General features: G+C 34.7%; 4 protein-coding genes across 8 annotated transcripts in view; 2 read left to right on the top strand and 2 right to left on the bottom strand.

Moving 5' to 3' along the window:
* Positions 1 to 9,346, bottom strand: part of LOC145939646 (uncharacterized) — a 91,787-nt gene extending 82,441 nt beyond the window's left edge. Inside the window, exons 1-2 of the mRNA XM_083044110.1 lie at positions 9,019 to 9,346; positions 8,882 to 8,923 (exon numbers count right to left, since the gene is read on the bottom strand). Of these exons, the coding sequence (XP_082900236.1) occupies positions 8,882 to 8,923; positions 9,019 to 9,234 (258 nt within the window). The 5' untranslated portion in view covers positions 9,235 to 9,346. The remainder of the gene's footprint in view (positions 1 to 8,881; positions 8,924 to 9,018) is intronic.
* LOC145939643 (C3 and PZP-like alpha-2-macroglobulin domain-containing protein 8) lies at positions 47 to 12,516 on the top strand. Of its 4 annotated transcripts, XM_083044103.1 has the most exons (8): positions 47 to 205; positions 4,368 to 4,504; positions 4,667 to 4,791; positions 4,987 to 5,126; positions 6,196 to 6,407; positions 6,562 to 6,799; positions 7,300 to 7,547; positions 11,588 to 12,516. In XM_083044103.1, the coding sequence occupies exons 1-8, from the start codon at positions 196 to 198 to the stop codon at positions 11,816 to 11,818; spliced, it is 1,341 nt and encodes a 446-aa protein (XP_082900229.1). In that variant the 5' UTR covers positions 47 to 195; the 3' UTR covers positions 11,819 to 12,516. The 4 variants fall into 4 exon arrangements, with proteins under 4 accessions (XP_082900229.1, XP_082900230.1, XP_082900231.1 ...); XM_083044104.1 differs by lacking the exons at positions 6,196 to 6,407; positions 6,562 to 6,799 and adding an exon at positions 5,444 to 5,473; XM_083044105.1 differs by lacking the exons at positions 7,300 to 7,547; positions 11,588 to 12,516 and adding an exon at positions 7,103 to 7,282.
* Positions 12,517 to 13,153: 637 nt separating this feature from the next.
* LOC145939504 (transmembrane channel-like protein 7) lies at positions 13,154 to 17,055 on the top strand. Its single transcript, XM_083043837.1, has 4 exons — positions 13,154 to 13,533; positions 13,639 to 14,032; positions 14,104 to 14,345; positions 14,426 to 17,055. The coding sequence occupies exons 2-4, from the start codon at positions 13,855 to 13,857 to the stop codon at positions 16,310 to 16,312; spliced, it is 2,307 nt and encodes a 768-aa protein (XP_082899963.1). The 5' UTR covers positions 13,154 to 13,533; positions 13,639 to 13,854; the 3' UTR covers positions 16,313 to 17,055.
* Positions 17,056 to 17,196: 141 nt separating this feature from the next.
* LOC145939506 (ribonuclease H2 subunit C) lies at positions 17,197 to 19,187 on the bottom strand. Of its 2 annotated transcripts, XM_083043839.1 has the most exons (4): positions 18,856 to 19,186; positions 18,537 to 18,769; positions 18,386 to 18,453; positions 17,197 to 18,306 (listed from the first exon to the last, which is right to left on the bottom strand). In XM_083043839.1, exons 1-3 carry the CDS (start codon positions 19,001 to 19,003, stop codon positions 18,433 to 18,435), a joined length of 402 nt encoding a protein of 133 aa, XP_082899965.1. In that variant the 5' UTR covers positions 19,004 to 19,186; the 3' UTR covers positions 17,197 to 18,306; positions 18,386 to 18,432. The 2 variants fall into 2 exon arrangements, with proteins under 2 accessions (XP_082899965.1, XP_082899966.1); XM_083043840.1 differs by having other exon boundaries at positions 17,197 to 18,453; positions 18,856 to 19,187.
* Between the last annotated feature and the right edge of the window lie 3,106 nt (positions 19,188 to 22,293).

Below are 22,293 nucleotides of genomic sequence, written 5' to 3'. Positions count from 1 at the left end.
ATCCCGCTCATTAATTAACATTCACATACATACATCGCACCTGCACATATCGCGCATGCGTCTAGCCACTGGCTTACGATTGCCAAGACGTCAAAATTCCGCGCCGCATCGCAGTACGAATTCCGTCGTCGTGGTGTGCACATCGTGGGTATCTCATTTCCTATATCCGGACGATTTAACTACTAGAAGAGCGACATGGCAGTCTGTAAGTCATAATACCCGTATCTTTGACATTTAAAATCTTTTATCTGTCATTTTGAACAATTTTTTTAAATCGACATGATTATAGTCTATATTTTTCATTTGTTTTGCATTATTCTTGCATAGAATCTATTCCATTATTCATCATCATGTCGCGACTGTTTTGGAGCAGATTAGCTATGATTGCTATGATCGCCCGATAAATTGACGCGTAACATTACGTAACATATACGCAGAACTGACGTTACTCCGAAATAAAGAAAGAGTTTAATGTCGTATAATACATCTAACACAAGATATTATTTTATTAATTTTTCTTTGCGTGCACTCGTTGATTAATTTCTGAATGGGTCTAGATAAGAATCTTCTTCTGCCTCGCGAATTCATTTCCGCGCGTCAAGCTTTATTCCATTTTGCGGCGAACGGATCAAAGAGAATAGAGTTTCTAGGCGGAAGAAATAGTAGCTCTCTCGCTTCTTAAGAAGCGAATAGTATATCCCGTTTCTTTTCTAAGGTCTTTCTAAATATAGAGTTGGGGCGCGGCTGCCGGTTTGACAAGCCGGCAAGCTAGATACACCGGCCGGCGTTTAGATACTTTATATACGATCGCATCGCACCTGGCATGCTCAAACAATTCTTTAAAAGATCTATTGTATGAACGTTTGTAGATTTGACCTGAAAAAGATTGCAGATTGCTCTGCTCTCGGAAAATCGAAAAAAAGATTCTAACAACAAACACAGAAACGTATTACTTCGTTTTTCAGATATTCGGCACAAATAATACATATAGAATGAAAGGAAGTGCGATGATGATATTCATTAAATCACGAAGAGTTCGATATAAATATCTGTATAAATAAAATCTGAGATATATAATATATATGTATCCCTGGTATCTGTTGTGCGATTTAATGAATATATACCACGTCGTTTGAAAGGTACAGTTTCAGAGTTTACATGCGAAATTAATGTGAGAAATTTCGCAATTATAGTGGCATAGTGAATGTGAGAGTAGATCACGGATCCGATGACGAGTCCCCTCGTCGTCGGATATAATAGCCTCGATCACGTCATAAAAATGCGACCCCTTCACATCCACGTAATCCATGATTTCCAGAGATTGCTGGTCTCGTAATACAATAGTTACCGCCTCCGAGCTTCTTCATCTTATCATCTAAAGTCGTTTCTTCCGCTCTCTGACCGCGCGAAAACTAATTTATCATTCTCTCGAAAATCTTGTTTTTCAATCGAGTCTATTCTTGATTCAACATACATACACATACGCATACAGTCGCGCGTTTACGATGTGGAATATTTTATTTTCTCCATTGTCTTGTCATCTTCGTGACGCGATCGCATGCCTTGTTTGGATATTATCAGAGCGGAATCCTTGGGAGTGTTATGAAAATACTGCGCGTGAAAGATGGACACTTTTCCCATTCATCTTACCGTGAAATTGGAGCGTTCTTATTGCGCGGCTCAAATTATATGAAACCTTTGCCCGCCGACCGAGTCCTTTCTGTCACATAAGCTTCTCGAGAGAAGCTACGAATGAAGCTGAGCTTGTTAAAAATTTTACGACAACTCGTTTGTCATTCTTCGAAATCCGCGTACAAACAAAAATCTGCTTTACTTTTGTATTATGTAACCGGCGCGAAAAAAAGACAAGTTCGTAGACAAGCATCGCTTAAAAAAACAATACGAGTCGCGACAGCTGAAAACAACGACACGAAAATATTTGTATATATAGTTAAACAAAATGTAGGAACATTAGTATATCGATTAGATATTATTTAATTGCATCGTATATTAATTTTAAATTTCACGAAAAAATTTTCTTCGTTTAGATATAGCGTCGCCGGAAAAATTCGATAGAAAGATTCTCCGCGTTTTAGAGCAGGTGACAAATTAGGCAGCGAGTAGCACCTGTTGTAGGAAATTTCAGCGAGCGTGGCAGATTGCACACGTTAAATTACGTTCTCCACGGCCGGTCCACCTTGCACCATATAAAGTAAAGCAACGACAGTTGCCATGCGGCAGGTCAATGGCAGCACGACGAGCGAATCGCTTCACGAATAGGTCTACATAGCCGAGCTATCGGCCGTGTTATTTACCGTACGACTAACTAGCGTGCAACTATTTAGCGTGAAGCCCGACTGATATTATTTTTTTCCCGACACACGCGACCGCCGTCATTGTCCGAATCCCTTTTCATCGTCTCATCACGAACGATGTCGCGGATAAAAAAATGCCAGAAATTAATAGCACTTTCGTGATTGGAGGATGTAGCGCATAATTTATTTCGGACGGATATCAAAGGAGAAAATTCGTGAAAATTTTCCGTACATTCCGGATTGGTGCCGAGCTTGAGCAACGATATTCGTAGTTGCGCAATGTAAATCGGACTCAATAACTCTAATTTTCACGTTGTTATGTTAATTGCGAGCGAAGCACGGCCCACATTTTATGAAAGCTAATCAATTTGGCGCGTAAAATTAACGCGATTCGAACCGCTTACGATCTCTATAGACGTTGACGAAAGATATTCTTCGTGTCCGATAAAAAGAAGATTCTAAAAAAAATATATATATATTTTTTTATCTATAATATACTTCGAAAACTTTTCAAATCTCGCAGCAGAGTCGCGCGTATCAGAGAACAAATGTCAAATGTTGACGTGGCTTCAAGGGTCAAAATAACAAAGTAATCTACGGAAGCTTCATTAGCAGATATTAATGGATATCGGCATTTTTATCGGACTTGTCACACTTCGAGCGAGCACAGCTTCTTCAGCGACATATCACGTCGAAAGGACTGCGGGCGGCGATTATTCTAGATCGGGGACGTCGCGCAAGTAATTGACATCGAAATAAGAATGACATCAGAGCGTTAGACCTACTACGCTGAACGCGATGACCTCGAGTTTAGCATCGGCGTTACGTTTCGTACAGCGTATAATATGCATATAGAGATGTCTTATGCAAGGACCATATGCCAAATCGCTTCGCGTTATAATCCCTTCCTTCGTTTACAATGCATATGATGTCAGCGGTGAATGGTTGACCGCGTGGACACGTAGCCAACTATTTATAATCGTTACGTCTACTCCCTTACTTGCGTGCTATTCGGATTACGCGTTTGCAAGAAAAACACAACTAGAAAATAGGAAAAAAAAGATAAGAAATATTAGTTATGCGCGCAATTATGTCGTCTCTATTTCGCGCGACTTCGGAATTAATAAAGTGCTATAAAACCCTCTTGCTTAAACGTTTAATGCAAATTACGCGGAGATTAATGGAATGATTGTATTAATTAAAATAATTGTTTTCTTTTTTAAGACTCTATTTCGAATTAAAATTGAAGACTAAAAAAATCTGCGGAATGAAAGAATTCACCGGTGATCATCGCGATTACTGTTCATCAGAATTATCAGAATTTATTGTCACTACAAAACGTGATCTCGCTGGACCAAGAATAACTATTTATTCGAGTCTTACATCTCGGCAGTAGAAAATCGCTTACTTAAGGGAAAGGATCTCTTGCAAAGGGATTTATAGGCGCATACATAATCTCGACTCGAGAATATGTAGAATATTCAGACTCTTGCGTGCAGCATTGAAATTGAAATTATCGATAGCATATATTTTTATTATACGTCGATGTTATATGCAAACATCTCCTTGCTGACAAACGTTATTGACAGTGACTCATCCGTGCGCGTTTGACGCATCGATAATGCGCCGCTTTTACGATCCACATTTTAAAACTGAATAGTAGAGAGACTCGCACACGTGTAATCAATTTGTACCGAGAATGACCTTTATAGACCTATTATTAAAATTAAATCACGATCGAATCACTATAGACGTAAGTCACGTACGTGATTATCACTACCAGCGCGCGATATCGATCGAATCCTGCATTGTCCTACTTTCTTTGACGTAGCCGTAGGGTCGGGTCTGGCGTCGGGATGTCTATTAGATATTCGGCATCAACACGTTTTCGCGCGTCACATAGCGGTTTCGCCCAGATATGAAAAATCAATGAATAATTAGCAGAGCTCGCGCTTGATCAGCTGATTCTATCGCTATTTATTAGCGATTTATAAAAGTGCGAGACGAGTTATCCGATCGCGATGTTCTTCATGTAATCCTTCACCTTTCCAGCGCTTTCCACCGAAGACAAATTAGAGTACCATTTCTATCCCGTGACGGCTGGGCAGATCCAGTTCCGGGTCAAGGCGCCCAACGATGCTCACATCGCTCTTACCACGGGGCCCCAGGAGGGAGATCCGATGTACGAGGTGAGATTTGATTTTGCCCTCTCGTTCATTCTCTTACGCAGAAATGAGAATCAATAGATGTCTTTCCAGCTACAAATTTTAGCTTTACAATAAAATCTCAGCTTTGCGATGATAATTGAATTGCGACAAAGTACAATTAAAGCTCATTTTTTTTCTCTTCAGATTTTTATCGGAGGATGGAGCAACAGCAAATCCATCGTGCGCAAAAATAGAACCAAACCGGACGTGCTGGAGGTAGAAACACCTGGCATCCTCAGCGCCGACGAGTTTCGCGGTTTTTGGGTCAGGTATAGTCGCAAGCTTGTTTTTACATTCATTAAAGTGTCGTTAAGAGACGAGCATTCAGCTTATTGTTATTACTTGAGTTTAATTAGGTTAATCAATTAAGTCTGTGTTCCGTTCGCGGCGTACGAGTCATAGAGCTTCGATATTTTGCGCGATCATGTATCATGTAACATTTTTTTTATTCGCGAAATTCGCAGATGGAACGACGGCATTCTCACAGTGGGCAAGGAAAGCGATTCGGCTCCATTCCTGAGCTACACCGATCCAGAACCATTCGGGATCGGTTACTTCGGCGTCTGCACCGGCTGGGGTGCCACTGGTGACTGGCTCATCGAAGGTAAGGTCTCTTCTTCTCTCACTTCTAACGAATACGATACGAATTATTTTTTTAATACTTTTCGCTTTCTTCAATCCTCGATATATATTCTTCTTCTGATCCACCTTGTTTTACAGATTATAACGTAGACATATTATCCATAGATACGTAGGTAGAAGTAAAGAGGCACTCATAATGTATAATTACAGATCGTCTCTCTATCAGTTGACCAAATTTCCTATATACTCTCGTAGATTGATATTTGACGCTTTCTGATTTTTCTTTCTGGCATTCTTTCGGATTACGGACGATCTATTAATGCATCGTGGTTCGCACAGCCATATGCTGCGGCGGAGATTACGGTGGTTGTACGTAATGTATTTAAAAAGCAATCCTGTATTGTGCGAGAGAACCATGGCGTAGTCGCACGTGATCGTTTTTTAGATTCTGCTTGTCCGCCCGGGTATGTCTAATTCCATCCTAGCACGGATTATCTCCCGTCCCTCTTTATATATCACGTGTGATCGATGCTGGATTAAGAGCGCTTTCTTTCATAGAGAGAATTCGATGTCTCATAGAAATCTTATATTTAATAATTTATATAATTTAATAATTTAATAATTTAATAATTTAATAATTTATTAATTTAATAATTTAAAGAGAACAATAATCCAGCACATCGATATACAGCACGTTCAGCTATGATAGACTTTAAGGCACGTTAGACACGATTGATTTCCACACCCACATATATCGACTGATACTCGGATTTATTTATTTGACTGCTTTTCCGCTTTCGCCTGCTGAGCATCATTATATCATTTTAAGTAAGAAGTAAAGAACACAAAATATCGTACGGGAATTTCCTCAATTCGAAGGAGAGCAGCATATTGAAAATAATATGATGTAAATACATGTATGTAGACAAATTTGTTGTATGATAGAGTTCAATTTCCTGTCTATTTTTTCTCTCTTTTTTCCTCAGAATTGTTTTAAATTATTCTACATTAATTAGAAATTATTTTATTCGCCATAGCGTAAATGTTTTTAATTGATAACTGTCTTTTAATTTTTTTTTACGTTCGATAAGGTCGCAATCCCCTGAATACCCCTAACAAGCTAGAATACAAGTTCCATGCCGTGCGAAGCGGCTCGGTGCTGATCGACGTGAAAGCCAAGAGCAATGGACATATCGCGCTGACCGACCGGAAGGGCGAGTCGAGTCCTATGTACGAGATCATGCTCGGCGGGTGGGAAAACAAGGCGTCGGTTATCAGATACGATTGCAAACAGCCTGACAAGGTTCGAAACGATCTCCGCTAATTGTCGCGTCAATTAATCGGAACGGTCTAAAATTGGTCCAACACGCGATTGGGACGATTTGGCGATTCCGAATTAAAGAGATACATGTACGATTCTTTCGCTCTCACGTGGGAAATTTTCCGAACCCGTCCAGGTGCGCGTGGACACGCCGAATCTGCTCAGCGAGCACGAGCACAAGAGGTTTTCGATTACGTGGCTTGACGGCCTCGTCACGGTCAGATCGGGCGGTCAGAGCGGTCCTGTCCTTATGGAGTGGCGGGACCCGAATCCCATCGGAGTGAGCTACGCGGGGGTGCGCACCGGTTGGGGCGCGACCGGAAACTGGAAACTTCGTTTCGAACAATATCCCGCAGTTACCGGTCAAAAGAAACGTAATAATTTCTCTCTGGACGTTTATCTCTATCTCTCTCTTTTTTTTTCTACGACGATACGAGATCGGCGTCAATGCCGAATGACAAAGTCACGTTGTGCAATAATTTCGCGATTCATAAATGGCATTGACGATCTCGAGATCGTCGAGGTGATAAATCTTCTCTCGCTTGGCTGTGATATTAAACCTACATACGCTCTCATGCTGCTTTTCTCCTTTTTCCCGATTTATGCACCTTTAAACGTTCGATTAATAAATGGCATATCTAAGATTTTTCACGTATATTTCTATTATTTTTTTCCAGTTTTCAATTTGTTCCTCGAACACGCATTTTATTAATCGCATGGAATTTTAAAGCACATAGGCAAACGCATTAATATAGCTTGATTGAATAAGGATGCACTGCTGCATTATATTATTTTACGGTATTTTTTTCGTGTCAATATATAATTTCGAAGATTTTTTTCGCATTATTCGTTAAGTATAAAAACGCGATTATAGATCCTGCAAGCACGACGCCATCCGCACCGGTGGAAGTTCGCGGACTCGACACCGGAAGTGTATGCTGGTGCGACGCGTCCGGCGGAATGGTACCGCCTGACGCGGTCGAGGGTGGAAACGACGATGAGCCCTTGTTCGTCGGCAGGGCTCATCACGAGGGTGCTCTAATTCCCGGCAAGGTAAAGCCCAGCCATTCCGTCTGCTACATCGCCTGGGGTGGCGAAGAGCATGGAAAGACTGATTATCAAGTGAGTATAGATCCAAAGAGACACGTAAGATTTACGAATCGGATATTAATTGAATCAATTATCATAAAATATGCGATTGATACGGAAATCCAAGGATTACATTCGTAAAATGTTTGTCAGACGCATCGATTAATTATCGGATAAAGGATTCATGCAGAGAATTCCTTATAAAGATTCTTGAAATTCTCTACCCTCTTAAACTGAATCAGTAAAATATATATATAATTAAATATATATGAAATATATATAATTATATAATCAAAGCACACAAGATTTCAGTATTTTATTAATTTTTAATAAGAACATTCATATTTCGAGTCTCCTTCTTGTATTTTTCTAGTATTATTATAGCAATAAGATCCTCCTTTTTAAAGAAAGCATGTTAAGTCGATTTTTGCAAGTATTGTTGCCTCTTTTTCGCGATGCTGATAGACTGTCTCCATTCGCATTGTGTGTTATATTTGTAGGATCGAGAGCCTGTCATCGTGAGGATTAGCAGTTTGACAGTTTGTTCAAAATAAAATTATAAAAAATAATAATATATGTTTGAAATAATATGTTATAAAACTTTAAACTCGTTAAACATTAATATTTTTGATAGTTATCAGCTGATTTCTGTCAAAAAATATTAATCGCGGATAAGGTATCATAACATATATTATTTACAACATATTACTATTTTAACATTTTTAACATATTATTATTTTAAAATTAAATTAGCAAATTAACGCTTTATTAATATTTTTTGACAAAAATCAGTCGATTAAAGCGTTAATTTGTTAATTAAATTTTAAAATAATAATATGTTAAAAATGTTAAAATAGTAATATGTTGTAAATAATATATGTTATAATACCTTATCCGCGATTAATATTTTTTGACAGAAATCAGCTGATAATTATCAAAAATATTAATCGAGTTTAAAGTACCATAACATATTATTTCAAACATATGAATATTTTTTTAAATTTTATTTTGAACAAACTATCAAACTGCTAACCCTCGTGATGACAGCCTCTTGATGCTACGAATATAACGAACAATACGAATCAAAAGAGTCAATCAGCATCGTGGAAAAGATGCAACAATACTTGCGAGAATCGACTTAACATGCTTTTCTTAAAAAGGGATGTTATAATATTTTAAATTCGATTAACATTTTTGACAATTATCAGCTGATTTTTGTCAAAAAATATTAATCGCAGATAAGATATTATAACATATATAAAATATATTATCATTTTAATATTTTCAATATATTAATCCTTCAATATATAAATCCCATTAACGCTATAGAAATGTTATAAAATAAAAATAAACAATATCTCACTCACCGATACGTGCAATAGCGGAGTTGTAGTACACAGCACATTGATCTGAAAACAAAATATTCAAATTATGTATATACATATGTGCGTGTTGAATATTTCATAAATAATACAGTTTAGAAAAATTTTTTTATTTTGCATACCTCACAGTTGTCCCGTTGTCGCCCGATGTCATCCCAGACCTCATCCTCCTCTTTTGGTCCTTCGTAGCTCTCACAACACTCGCGAAAACACGAATAATTACGATTGTCCGACACTTTACGCGGCACTCCCGACACGCGAAACTTTACACGGCACTCCCGACACGTGAATCGCACTGTGTATCGCAATGCTACCTGTAACAAATAAAATACATACATATATTAGAATAATTTTATTATTTCGCATTATAACGTACACAATATAAATATAAATATGTATAAGCTAGAATATTTAATTAGCAAACTTTCGTTTTATTCTTTTTTGACAGAAATCAGCTGATTAAAGTGTTAATTTGCGAATTAATTTTTAAAATATATGTTATAAAAATTAAAATAATATATATGTTTTAAATCATATGTTATAATTCCTTAAAATCGATTAATATTTTTGACAGTTATCAGCTGATATCTGTCAAAAAATATTAATCAGAGATAAGGCATTATAACATATTATTTACAATATATTACTATTTTAAATTTTATAACCTATTATTATTTTAAACTTTAATTAGCAAATTAACGCTTTAATCAGCTAATTTCTGACACAAAATATTAATAAAGCGTTAATTTACTAATTAAATTTTTAAATAATAAAGGTTATAAAATTTAAAATAGTATTATGTTGCAAATAATATGTTATAATGCCTTATTTGCCATTATTATTTTTTAACAGAACTCAGCTGATTAAAGAGATAATTTGATAATTAATATTTAAAATAATAATATGTTATAAAATGTAAATAATATGTTGTAAATAATATGTTTTAACGCCTTATCTCTAATTAATATTTTTTGACAGAAATCAGCTGATAACCATCAAAAATATTAATCGAGTTTAAAGAATTATGACACAGTATTTAAAACATATTACTATTGTAATTTTTATAACACAGTCTTATTTTAAAAAATAATTAGCAAATGAACGCTAATAATCAGCTAATTTAAAATAATATGTAATACTGATTAAAATAATAATATGTTTTAAATAATATGTTATATAATTGTTTAATCTCGATTAAAATTTTTGACAGTCATCAGCTGATTTCTGTCAAAAAATATTAATTGTCGATAAAGCATTTATTAATATTTTTTGACAAAAATTAGCTGATTAAAGCGTTACTTTGCTAATTAAAGTTTAAAATAATAATATGGTATAAAAATTAAAATAATAATATGTTTTAAATAATATGTCATAATTCTTTAAACTCGATTAGTATTTTTGACAGTTATCAGCTGATATCTGTCAAAAATATTATATCAGAAATAAGGCATTATAATATATTATTTACAACATATTACTATTTTAAATTTTATAACCTATTATTATTTTAAAATGTAATTAGCAAATTAACGTTTTATTAATATCTTTTGACAAAAATCAGCTGATTAAAGAGTTAATTTGCTAATTAATTTTTAAAATAATAATATGTTATAAAAATAAAAATAATAATGTTTTAAATAATATGTAATAATTTTTTAAACTCGATTAATACATATTTTTGACAGTTATCAGTTGATATCTGTCAAAAAATATTAATCAGAGATAAGGCATTATAACATATTATTTATAATATATTACTATTTTACATTTTATAACATATTATTATTTTAAACATTAATTAGCAAATTAACGCCTTTGAATATTTTTTGATAGAAATCAGTTAATTAAACGTTAATCTATTAGTTAAATTTAAAAATAATAGTATGTAATAAAAATTATACAATAATAATATATTTTAAATAAAATGTTATAGTACCTTAAACTCGATTAATTTTTGACAGAAATCAGCTGATGACTGTCAAAAATTTTAATCAAGATTAAACAATTATAACATATTATTTAAAACATATTATTTTAATTTTTATAACATATTTTAATTTTGAAATTTAATTGACAAATTATATATAAAAATATCATTTTTTTAATACAAAATCGAAGTATGGCACGCGTGTAGCGCTTGTTCTAGTTTATTTAAAAAAATCATTAATAATCGTATTAGATATATATTTGCAAGATGTAGCTGTTTTTATTTTGCATTATTTTTTTTTTTTAGAAGTTCTTGCACACATACACATGGAATGAAACATGTATATAATTATAGTATTTAAATTTAGAATTATATACATATTACACTCTTAAGATAAAAAATGAATAATACTCTTAATTGGTAAAACTCAAATATTTAACAAAATATATAAATTAATTTTATTTTATAATATTATAAGATGTACTTTAATTAAAATATCACTGATTAAAACAGACATTAATTGATTTTTTTAATAAGATTTCACTGATTTATTGCATTGTCACTGAAATCATTAATAACTATTCATTAGTTTTCAGTGACACTGATTCCATTTAAGGGAGTATATTTTGAATAATCAAATTTTGTCCTATGAATGTAATCGCATCTAAAATCGATCGCGTATTTACAAAGCTATACGTTTAAGAAAATTTCCAATTTTTGACAGAGAGAATTAGTCTCATCGTTTATCTTTTCTCTCCTTGTAGGTCCTTTGCGGCTGCAAACCTACGTGGGTGCCAGTAAGCGGCGGAAACATCCCGCCGAACGCGATTCCGGGTGGCGAGACTGAGGATGGCGAACCGCTGTTCGTCGGTCGCGTGCACCATGAGGGCACTGTGACTATTGGCAAAGTGCAACCTTCTCATAGCGTGTGTTACGTACCTTTCGGCGGTGCCGAGGTCGCCTTTCCTGAGTTCGAGATCCTGGTCGGACAGTAATCATCAAGGGAAACTTTTCGGCCAGGAACGGGAATTCGATAGGAGTCGTTGACTTATCGGCAGTTCTGCGGAGAAGAGACAGCTTCGAAGATCAGTGATCTCAATCATGTTCAAACAAAGTTCGATGTCGCTGCAAAAAGAAAAAAGAAAAATTAATAGACAGAATCAATGATTTGCGCAAAGACAGACTGTTTCTGATTTGTAAATTTTTTTTTTTTTTTAATAGAAATCTGCGTGTTTATTGAGAAATATGGGGAAGGAATCTCAAGTGTGCAAACTAGTCTATTTTTATATTGCAAGTCAAGATAACATTTACGCGAAAGATGCTGTAGAACTGACCGATAAGCCGGCGATATGCGCTGTCTACGCAAGCGTCTGCTTTTCGCACAGAATATAATTGCGGTCGCACGCTATAGGAAGAGAGCAAATTAAACGGCAAACATATATATAGCTCGCGGCTATATACATGTGTATGTTTATGCTATATTCTTGTTCACCGGATATCAGATCCGGATAAAATGTTATTTTGCCGCCTCTGCGCTGTGAGACGACGAAACATATAGATATATATATTTTTCATGAGACGGCTATCGTTTTTCTAACGCACAATATACTTCAAGCTTCTCGTCAAAAAATATATTTTCAGAGATTCTGTATTGTTGTGACACAAAGATTAAACGTACATCGACAAAAAAAAATGTCGTTGCATTTTATTGTATCCTCGATCTATTCAGAAATATATTTCCTTGAAATATACTTACATGTCGCTCGTGCGCGTAATAAATTTACTTGCAATATATTTCGTCTTTCGTTAGCTCTCTATGCACAATTATATGAATACGCAATCATTTAGCAAGAAGAGATTCTACAACTGTTTCAGATTAAAAAGAATAAACGCTGTTCCGAAACTTCCGCCCATGATGGCTTCTGCCCACAGACTTCTATAATATAGAAGGCTGTGTTCTGCCTATTAACGTTTAGTTCACATAAATGACACCCAGAGCGCTGAGATTGCCAAATATTCAAAATGGCCGCTTGTATAGAGAAATCTCTCCATTCTGAATATTTCTCTATTCTGAACATTTTCTCTATGGAAATATTCAGAATAGAGACATTATATCTCTATTCTGAATATTTTTTCTATGGAAATATTCAGAATAGAGACATTATATCTTTATTCTGAATATTTTCTCTATGGAAATATTCAGAATAGAGGCATTATATCTCTATACTGAATATTTCTCTAGAATAAATTGTCCAGAATAAAGAGATATATTCAGAATAGAGAAATCTTATGTAACCTAAATCTATCGAGACGCCTATCTATTTACCTCGTTGTTCTAGGCAGCTTCTTATTATTAGCTGTCCGCTACGAGTTTGACGTGTGAGACAAACAAGATCAGCAGGACCAGCGGCGACGAGGCTTCGATGATGCCTCCGTTCGTCGCGATCCTGAGAAAATCTGAGAAGTGCCAAACGCGGCATCCTCCATCACGTTGATCCGATCTGCACGAGAATCTCCTCATGAGGCTTGCACACGCGACGACGTACGCTGCCAAAGCAGTCTTGTGCAGAGCGGCGTTATTAGCGGTTTGCTGGAGTCACGATATCGTCGACAGCTAATAATTTGTTAACACTGTCATTAGGATCGATCGGCGGAAAATCCGTCGACGATTGCGAAAGCCGATCTCAAAGTGACAGCTCATGTCGAGTAGGTATGTGTAACACACCGATATTGTTTTATATTTATTGTAATATGCATCCTGGGGGAGAGTGAGTCAATCATCATTCATGTCAATAATAGATTGATTTTTTTTCAGTCAATATGTGTCGTACGTGCAATATCACTTATGGCTGCTTTTAAACAGTATGTAAAAGTTCAACGAGAGGTTCTGAGTTGGTGAAAAACGTGGAAGACAATTGTTGAAATCATGTGTCGAGCAATACATATGCAAAATTGAATATTTAAAGATTGTGATTATTTACACACGTGACTGACTCTGACTTGAATAAAAATTCTATTCTAAAGATTAAAGATGTCGGGTGGAGAGAGAAAGAAGAGAGGCTGCGATAGAGGGCACGGATGGGAAGAGGCTGGCGCTGAATTCTATCAAGAGAGTTATCCGGCAGCTATAGAAGCGGATCTGCAACAAGCTCTGCAGAGGGATCCTTCGCATATAGCCACTTTGCTCCCTAGCAAGAAGTCTCGTGTTGGTAAGTTTAAAAAACAATTGTGGATAAATTTTTTTCACTTGTATCTTAAACCTCTATTATATTTGATGCAGCTACAGCGAAACGAATTCGAAATGACACAAAGACAACATTGAGAAGACGCACGAGCACTCGATCTCGTGGCACCACAACGTCAAGGCGTATGTCGACCAATATACACGATGCAGCTGTATCTATGCTACCGGATCTCTCGGAAAACTTGTCCAACGAAGAGCGTACCTGGGAAGAAATTATGCAGATCAAAGCTATGCCTGTATGCATGTCTCAAAAGATGCAACTGAAGAACCAGTTACAGGTATATTTTGGAACTTTCTTATTTCTTTTTATGATACAATGATAATATAACTTGCATTAATCTTTATATATGCATCTCAGAGTGCCACAAAATTGAGACTTCAAGGCTTCGAGCAGCTAAAGTGGCAGCGTAGGAAAGCTTGGCAGCAATTTCGCATAAGAATGAAGGAGGCTTGGTCCAAGATGGAGCTGTGGAACGACAGTCTCAAGAAGATAGGAGGAAATTTCGGAATGGGCATAGTAGCGTATTTTTTATTTATAAAATGGTTGATGTATCTGAATTTACTTTTGTTTGCGATTATATTTTTATTAGTAGTATTGCCGGCAATCTTGCTTGAGACGCCTGAGAACGAAATATGTTTGTCTAACAATAACACCGCCAGCATAGCGTGTTGCTCCGAATTGTACCGGAATATGACCAATGAAAGTGATAGTATAACGAAGATCGTACAGGGCATCTTAGACTACACTCTGCTGTTTTACGGTTGGTACACGCATAAGATCTACGAGAGCGTAGGTGCCAATTTCTATTACAATTCACCGCTGTCCTACATCTGTGCCATAATCAGCGTCTTCATCGTTAGCCTAGTAGCGATCGTCCGATCGGCCGCCAAAGGTTTCAAGGAAAGAGTCGTGGAGGGCGAGGGTCAGTTTTATCAATACTGCAATCTGGTATTCGGCGGCTGGGACTACTGCATTCAGAATGAGAAATCGGCTGATGTGAAGCACAAGGCGTTGTATAACGAGATGAAGGCATTCTTGGAAGCGGAGAGAATGGAAGAAGAGCGACAGAATCGCACGAGGGAGGAGAAAACGAAACTCTTCTTCATACGTCTGCTCGTCAATCTATTGGTTTTAATGGTATTGAGCGGTTGCGGCGCGTTTATTTATTACGTGATCGACTTCTCGTTCGATCAGTTGGCGACATATTTGGCGCAGGATTACGAGATAGCGCGTCTGTTCTTCGAATTCCTTCCATACGTATGCATCGTCGGACTTAACGTGGCGATTCCATTCCTCTTTCGCTATCTGGTCGCCCTAGAAAATTACAGTCCGTCGTACGTCGTTCGAGTGACCCTGTTCAGAACCGTGTTTCTTCGACTCGCTTCTCTCGTCGTTCTATTAACGTCTCTGTACAGACTCGTCGCGGACAAAATTCCGGACAATGAATGCGCCAACAGCGCGAACAAGCAGCCTCTATGCTGGGAAACGTTCGTGGGACAGCAGTTCTTCAAGCTGTACACCACCGATCTCTTCATCCAATTCTTCATGACGTTCTTCGTCAATTTTCCACGCTCGCTGATCGCGCGACACACCGAGAACAAAGTTCTGCGCTTCGTCGGCGAGCAGGAGTTCGATCTGCCCAAACACGTCCTGGATATCGTCTACTCGCAAACGATCTGCTGGCTCGGCTGCTTCTTCGCCCCGTTACTACCGATGATCGCCGTAATCGGCACGTTCTTGCTCTTCTACGTGAAGAAGTTCACCTGTCTGGTGAACAGTACCCCGTCGAGTAAGATCTATCGCGCGAGCAGGTCGAACTCTCTGTTCATGTTCATCCTACTGGTCTCCTTCATCCTGACGGTGATACCGGTCGGTTATTCCATCGCGGAGATCATGCCGTCGAAATCCTGCGGACCGTTTCGCGAATGGGAATCCGTGTGGACGTTGTTGATCGCGACGTTTATGCACTTCCCCGACTGGCTGCAGTCGACCCTATTCTTCCTGGGTACAGCTGGCTTCGGCATCCCGGCCTTCGTCATTCTCGCTCTGCTCCTCTATTACTATTACGCGGTATCGATAGCGAACAAGCATATGGTGACGGTGTTGAAGAATCAATTGGTCTTGGAGGGCCACGATAAACAATTCTTGTTAAACAGACTCAGCGCTTTCATCAAGCAGCAACAGGATCAGAATAAGTTTCATCAGGAGCAAACCAATGAATTAGGCACGTTTCAACATGTATAAAATAGTGTAAAGCTTAATTTAATATTTGTTTCTCTTGTGAATGTACAGAGCGCATTGTTTGACAGCTTGCTTTTTTTGTAAATTTTATAGATTTTAATTACGAAACATAAGACTGGAACGCTCTCGATTTTTATCTTCTTTATTATATATTATATACACGAATCGATGTTTTTTATATTTTATATCGAATTGGATAAAAGATCTATACCAGATTATTAAGACGGACAATATCAAAGATTAATATGCATTTTACTTATACACATATATATTGCCCGTTGCAGTATCTTGTATGCAAAGTGATGTTTTTTGAATTTTAAATGTATCGCAATCATCACTGCCAAAGATTTGCATTTCCATGCGAAACAGTTTTACAGAATCAGTTTTTTGAACTTGTATTCAAATGGAACATATCTCACGTTCTAATAAATTCAGTCGTCTCAAAATGTGTATATGAAAATGCACATCTAAAATCAGGGTACAAAAAGAAACAAAGGGTGTTGCAACTATTATGCAATAGTAGGGGAAATCATGTGTGAGAATTATTTATCCATTGTAATTCTGTATAATTTTACGAGTCTATAAATATTTAATGTAGAACCATATGCCGACCCACATGATGTTAAATGCGAACAAAGTCAAATTTAAGGCATAATAAGATCTTCATCAGAAATATATTATATTATAAACTAATGTGATTGCACATACATTTAGCTTACAAAAAAATATATGAATTACGAAGAAAAGGCAGACAGAGGGATTATTCAATAATCTATCTATATCTACTGCTTGTTAGACACCTTCCTAGTTCGCCTAAGGCTTCACTTTGCTGGCCTCGGTCTAAAATCGAACAGGCAGGAATTCATACCCGTCTGATTATACGTATAAGAGAAGATTAAAACATGTTTAGCTTAATGTATGAGCAGTATAGTAACAGAACTAATCGTCTTCTGTAAGACAAACATTTACTTCCACAATTTTACACGTAAACATTAGAGAGCTTTTGCATGAGTGAAACAAAGTGATACGCAGCGGACCTATTTTTAGCTTCTTAGAAACTCTTGTAATTGTTATTACTGTAAATAGGTCCTCCCTAGAATCTGAAAAATTATTTAATTAGCGACACTTATAGTAAGCAACGCTCGCATGCGAAAAAAAATATATCACAGATAGAAATATTTTATTATATTTATTATTTCGAACGAATGTATAAGAATTTGTGTAATTTAAGAGGGTATATTCACACAAAGTTCTGGATTAGTTCTACAAATCTCTCATATACCTCAGTATTATTAAAACGCCAAAGAAAATTCAGGTTGAGACTGTAATAATTTGATTATCACGTTTTTCTATTATAGCGTTTTCTATTAATATCAGGATAATGTAAACAAATGTATGTCTCATTCATAAGATACGCACACTTTCTCGCACTGCCAATAATCCTACACAGTACAGAAGTGAAAATATTTCCATTCCAATGTATATTCGGAAACCAATTCTGTAGACATCACACGTTCGATACAAGCTATCACAAAATTGATTGGGATTCTTTGGCCTAAATAACTCGACATATATTGGTAAATGTATTTTGTAAATTCATATAATTAAGATAGCATGTATGGATGCTCAGATACATCCTTCATTAATCAACGATGGCTGTCAAAGTATCAATAGTGGCACTAAATGCATTTAATATAAAGTCATAATATATAACATGATAATCTTATGTAAAACGAATTTATGTCTCTGAAAAAATCTGCAGAATTCATTTAAGATATATTGTACTATTATATTTAAAAAAAAGCAATGAAGTCCACAAATGTCTAAATAGAAAATTCTGTTTCTTTCAATGTTGCTGCTAATTAGATTATATTGATACCGCCATTATCTCTCTCTTTATACTTTCTTCACGCATTTTATAGTCATAGACTCTTATGCCTATTGTATGCTCATTATTTATGGCATAATCATCCAATTATGACGCCGCAAAAATATATCTGTTATACAGAAAGAAAGAGTCTTTATTATCTCCTTTTTTATCAAAGTATAAAAATATATTATCAAACAAGAGATTACTTTTTTAATATCTTTCTATTGAAATATTTGTCTCCTATTGGTATCACCTATGTTTCTGATGAATGTAACTAAAAACAATTATTAGATCAGTATATATATCCTGACAATGACTATAATTAAACACAATTGTCTCAATGAAGAAAATGCTCACCGCTTCAGCTATGTCAATCCAATCCAATGCTGCTGCAAGGGCATCATTCTTAGATGGAATTCTATCGTAGTTCCAATATGTGAATTGTGAAAACGTTCCTGTGCAATACAAATTACGGTTCTTATTTTCAATGTCTGCCTTCTTATTTTCCATAAATGTTATGCCTTTGTATCCAGCAGGTACTATAATTTTCTTTCCTTGAAGTGGATAGCCACGGAACGAACAATCGTAATCTTTAAAATAAAATGATAAAAAATTAATATTGCAAGTATTTTCTGTATGTAACACATGTATAACTCTGTTCTATTCGATTACTCACATTCTTCGTCAACCTTATGAATGTAAGGCTTAAAATAGGAGGAAACATTCGCCGCTTCGTCGCCATGAATTTTACATGGCATAAAATGCAATTCCGACTCCTCTTGCTTTGCTAAATCTTCTTTGTTCATGTGCAAACGAATAGCCATATTAATTTAGTATGACACGAGACAGTATTTGAATTTTTTGGAATATATTAATATGTTAAATATAGAAAAATCGTCCCTCTTCACATAACCTTTAGTCTGTTCACAAACAAAAATATAGCACATACACCATACTATACTGTTTTGGTACATATCAAGTCTTCAAAAAGATGATATTGATTATTTTTTAATATTTGACTTTAATTATTTTATTAGATAAAAATAAGAGATAGAATAATAAAATATATTTCGCGTGGAGTACATTTTGTTTTTCATAAAATCAAATTTATATAAGAATTCTTTTAATAATTTATTTAACTAGAACAACACAATCGCGCGCTACGCGCGCGCCATTCTTCGATTTTATATTAAAAAGAATGATATTATAAAAATGATATTTTTATATAAAGTTTGTTTAAATTTGATGAACATTTTTTTACAAAAATCAGATAATTAAAGCGTTAATTTGCTAATTAAATTTTAAAATAAAAATATGTTATAAAAATTAAAAATGTTATAAATAATATTACAAATAATATGTTTACTACTTAAAACTCGAATAATATATATCATTGTTTGCAGAAAACTTTTATATATATAATACAATGTACTATCGAAATATACAAGAAATAAATTTTTGGCTATTCTTCGAATATCAAAAATCGATACTTTGTAGCAGCGAATCCTATATGGCGCAAACTTTTATTATGTATATCAAATAAAAGAATTTGCACGCTCGTATCTATTAGGTATAAAAATAATCTGCAAACAACGTACTATTGAAAAAAACAAGCGATAAATTATATTGGCTCTTTATATTAAATAAATACGAGCATGCAAATTATTTTATATAATATACATAATATAAGTCTGCGCAAGTGTAGGGTTCGCGGCTACAAAGTTTCATTTATAAAAATATACTAAAAAAAGAAAAAATGTATCGCTTGTTTTTTGTTAATAGTACATTGTATGCAAATTACTTTTATACCAAATAGATTCGAGCGTACAAGTTTTTTTATATAATACACATAATATAAGTCTGAGTTTTATATAGGTCCGCGGCAATAAAGTATAGATATTTAATATTTTAATAAGAGACAAAAATTCATCCCTTGTTCTTTTTAATAGTACATTTTATGCAGATTATTTTTATACCAAATATATTCGATAAATTTTATCGTTTAATACACATAATATAATTCTGCTTTATATAAGGTCCGCGGTTATAAAGTATCGATTTTGAAAATTCTAAAAAAAGCCAAAAATTAATCGAATGTTTTTTTTAATAATATATTTTATGCAGATTTCTCTTATACCAAACAGATTTGAGCGTACAAATTTTTTCGTTTAATACACATAATATAATTCTGCTTTATATAAGATCCGCGGTTATAAAGAATTGATTTTGAATATTTTTAAAAAAGCCAAAAATTAATCGATTGTCTTTTTTAGTAGTATATTTTATACAGATTACTATTATACCCCAAACAGATTCGAGCGTACAAAATTTTTGGTTTAATACACAAGGTATAACTCTTTGTTATATAGGGTTCGCGTTAATAAAGTATCGAGTTTTAATATTTTAAAAAGAGCCAAAAATTAATTCTTTTTTTTAATAGTACATTATATGCAGACTATATACAGAATTATTACAGTACCAAATAGATTCGAGCATCCACATTTTTTTATTTAATACATATAATATGAATCTGAGTTTTAATAGGATGGCGGCTATAAATTATCAATTTTTAATATTTTAAAAAGAGCCAAAAATTAATCTTTCATATATTTTAACAGTACATTGTCTACACATTATGAAGGTACCATCAGCATACCAGCCTACAAACTTTTTGATATAATATACGTAATATAATTGTAGTATTATACACGTAATAAAATTGTGCGCCGTATGGGAATCGCGACTTAAAAGTTTTAATTTTCAATATTTTAAAACGCGCCAAAAATTATTCTTTCATATATTTTAACAGTACATCGTCTACACATTATGAAGGTACAATCAGAATACCAGCCTACAAACTTTTTGATCTAATATACGTAATATAATTGTGCGCAGTATAGGAATCGCGGCTTAAAGGTTTTAATTTTTAATATATTAAAACGAGTCAAAAATTAATCTATTTTATATTTTAACAGTACATTGACTACACATAATGATGGTACCATCATCATACCAGCCTAAAAACTTTTTGATATAATATACGTAAAATGAATCCGCGGAGTATGGGGGCCGCGGCTTAAAAGTTTTAATTTTCAATATTTTAAAACAAGCCAAAAATTATTCTTTCAGATATTTTAACAGTACATAGTCTACACATTATGTAGGTACCATCAGAATACCAGCCTACAAACCTTTTGGTATAATACACGTAATTTAATTGTGCGCATGATATATATAAAATAAGGTTGCGTCGCATAGGGTCAGCGGTAAAAAGTATCGATTTCCAATATTTTAAGACGAGCCAAAAATTCATCGATTATACATTTTAATAGTACATTGATTACAGAATCTTTTCGTACTATGCAGACACCAGCGTACAAATTTTTTAATACGATAAACATAAAATAAGGATGCGTCGAACAGGGTTCGCGTCAAAGAAGTAACAATTTCTAATATTTTAAGACGAGCCAAAAATTCATCGATTATACATTTTAATAGTACATTGATTACAGAATCTTTTGGTACCAAGCAGACAACAGCGTACTAACTTTTTCATTTGCTATACATAAATTAAGGATGCGTCGCATAGGGTCAGCGGTAAAAAAGTATAGATTTCTAATATTTTTAAACGAGCCAAAAATTCTTCGATTATACATTTTAATAGTACATTGATTATTGAATCATTTGGTACCAAACAGACACCAGCGTACAAATTCTTTAACATGATATACATAAAAGAATGTTGCGTCGCATAGGGTCAGCGGTAAAAAAGTATCGATTTCTAATATTTTAAGACGAGCCAAAAATTCATCGATTATACATTTTAATAGCACATTGATTACAGAATCATTTGGTACCAAACAGACACCAGCGTACAAATTTTTTAACTTGATATACATAAAATAATATTGCGTCGCATAGGGTCAGCGGTAAAAAGTATCGATTTCCAATATTTTAAGACGAGCCAAAAATTCATCGATTATACATTTTAATAGTACATTGATTATAGAATCATTTGGTACCAAACAGACACCAGCGTACAAATTATTTAACATGATATACATAAAATAAGGTTGCGTCGCATAGGGTCAGCGGTAAAAAGTATCGATTTCCA

The sequence above is a fragment of the Prenolepis imparis genome, unplaced genomic scaffold (genome assembly GCF_030444845.1).
Source record: "Prenolepis imparis isolate NDT839.2.m4 unplaced genomic scaffold, iyPreImpa1.0 SCAF_8, whole genome shotgun sequence".
NCBI lineage: Eukaryota > Metazoa > Arthropoda > Insecta > Hymenoptera > Formicidae > Prenolepis > Prenolepis imparis.
Note: the sequence above shows the minus strand (reverse complement) of the source record. Positions and strands in the feature narration are given on the sequence as shown.

What these genes read in the sequence shown, in the direction of transcription:
- LOC145939506 (XM_083043840.1), bottom strand. Translation starts at nt 19,003, where the DNA reads ATGGCTATTCGTTTGCACATGAACAAAGAAGATTTAGCAAAGCAAGAG. An exon ending in TCATAAGGTTGACGAAGAAT is followed by an intron (nt 18,770 to 18,855) that starts GTGAGTAATCGA and finishes TTTATTTTAAAG; the next exon opens with ATTACGATTGTTCGTTCCGT. An exon ending in GGATTGACATAGCTGAAGCG is followed by an intron (nt 18,454 to 18,536) that starts GTGAGCATTTTC and finishes AATTGTTTTTAG; the next exon opens with TTACATTCATCAGAAACATA.
- LOC145939643 (XM_083044103.1), top strand. An exon ending in TTTCGCGGTTTTTGGGTCAG is followed by an intron (nt 4,792 to 4,986) that starts GTATAGTCGCAA and finishes CGAAATTCGCAG; the next exon opens with ATGGAACGACGGCATTCTCA. An exon ending in AGTTACCGGTCAAAAGAAAC is followed by an intron (nt 6,800 to 7,299) that starts GTAATAATTTCT and finishes ACGCGATTATAG; the next exon opens with ATCCTGCAAGCACGACGCCA.
- LOC145939504 (XM_083043837.1), top strand. Translation starts at nt 13,855, where the DNA reads ATGTCGGGTGGAGAGAGAAAGAAGAGAGGCTGCGATAGAGGGCACGGA. An exon ending in TAGCAAGAAGTCTCGTGTTG is followed by an intron (nt 14,033 to 14,103) that starts GTAAGTTTAAAA and finishes TATTTGATGCAG; the next exon opens with CTACAGCGAAACGAATTCGA. An exon ending in AACTGAAGAACCAGTTACAG is followed by an intron (nt 14,346 to 14,425) that starts GTATATTTTGGA and finishes TATGCATCTCAG; the next exon opens with AGTGCCACAAAATTGAGACT.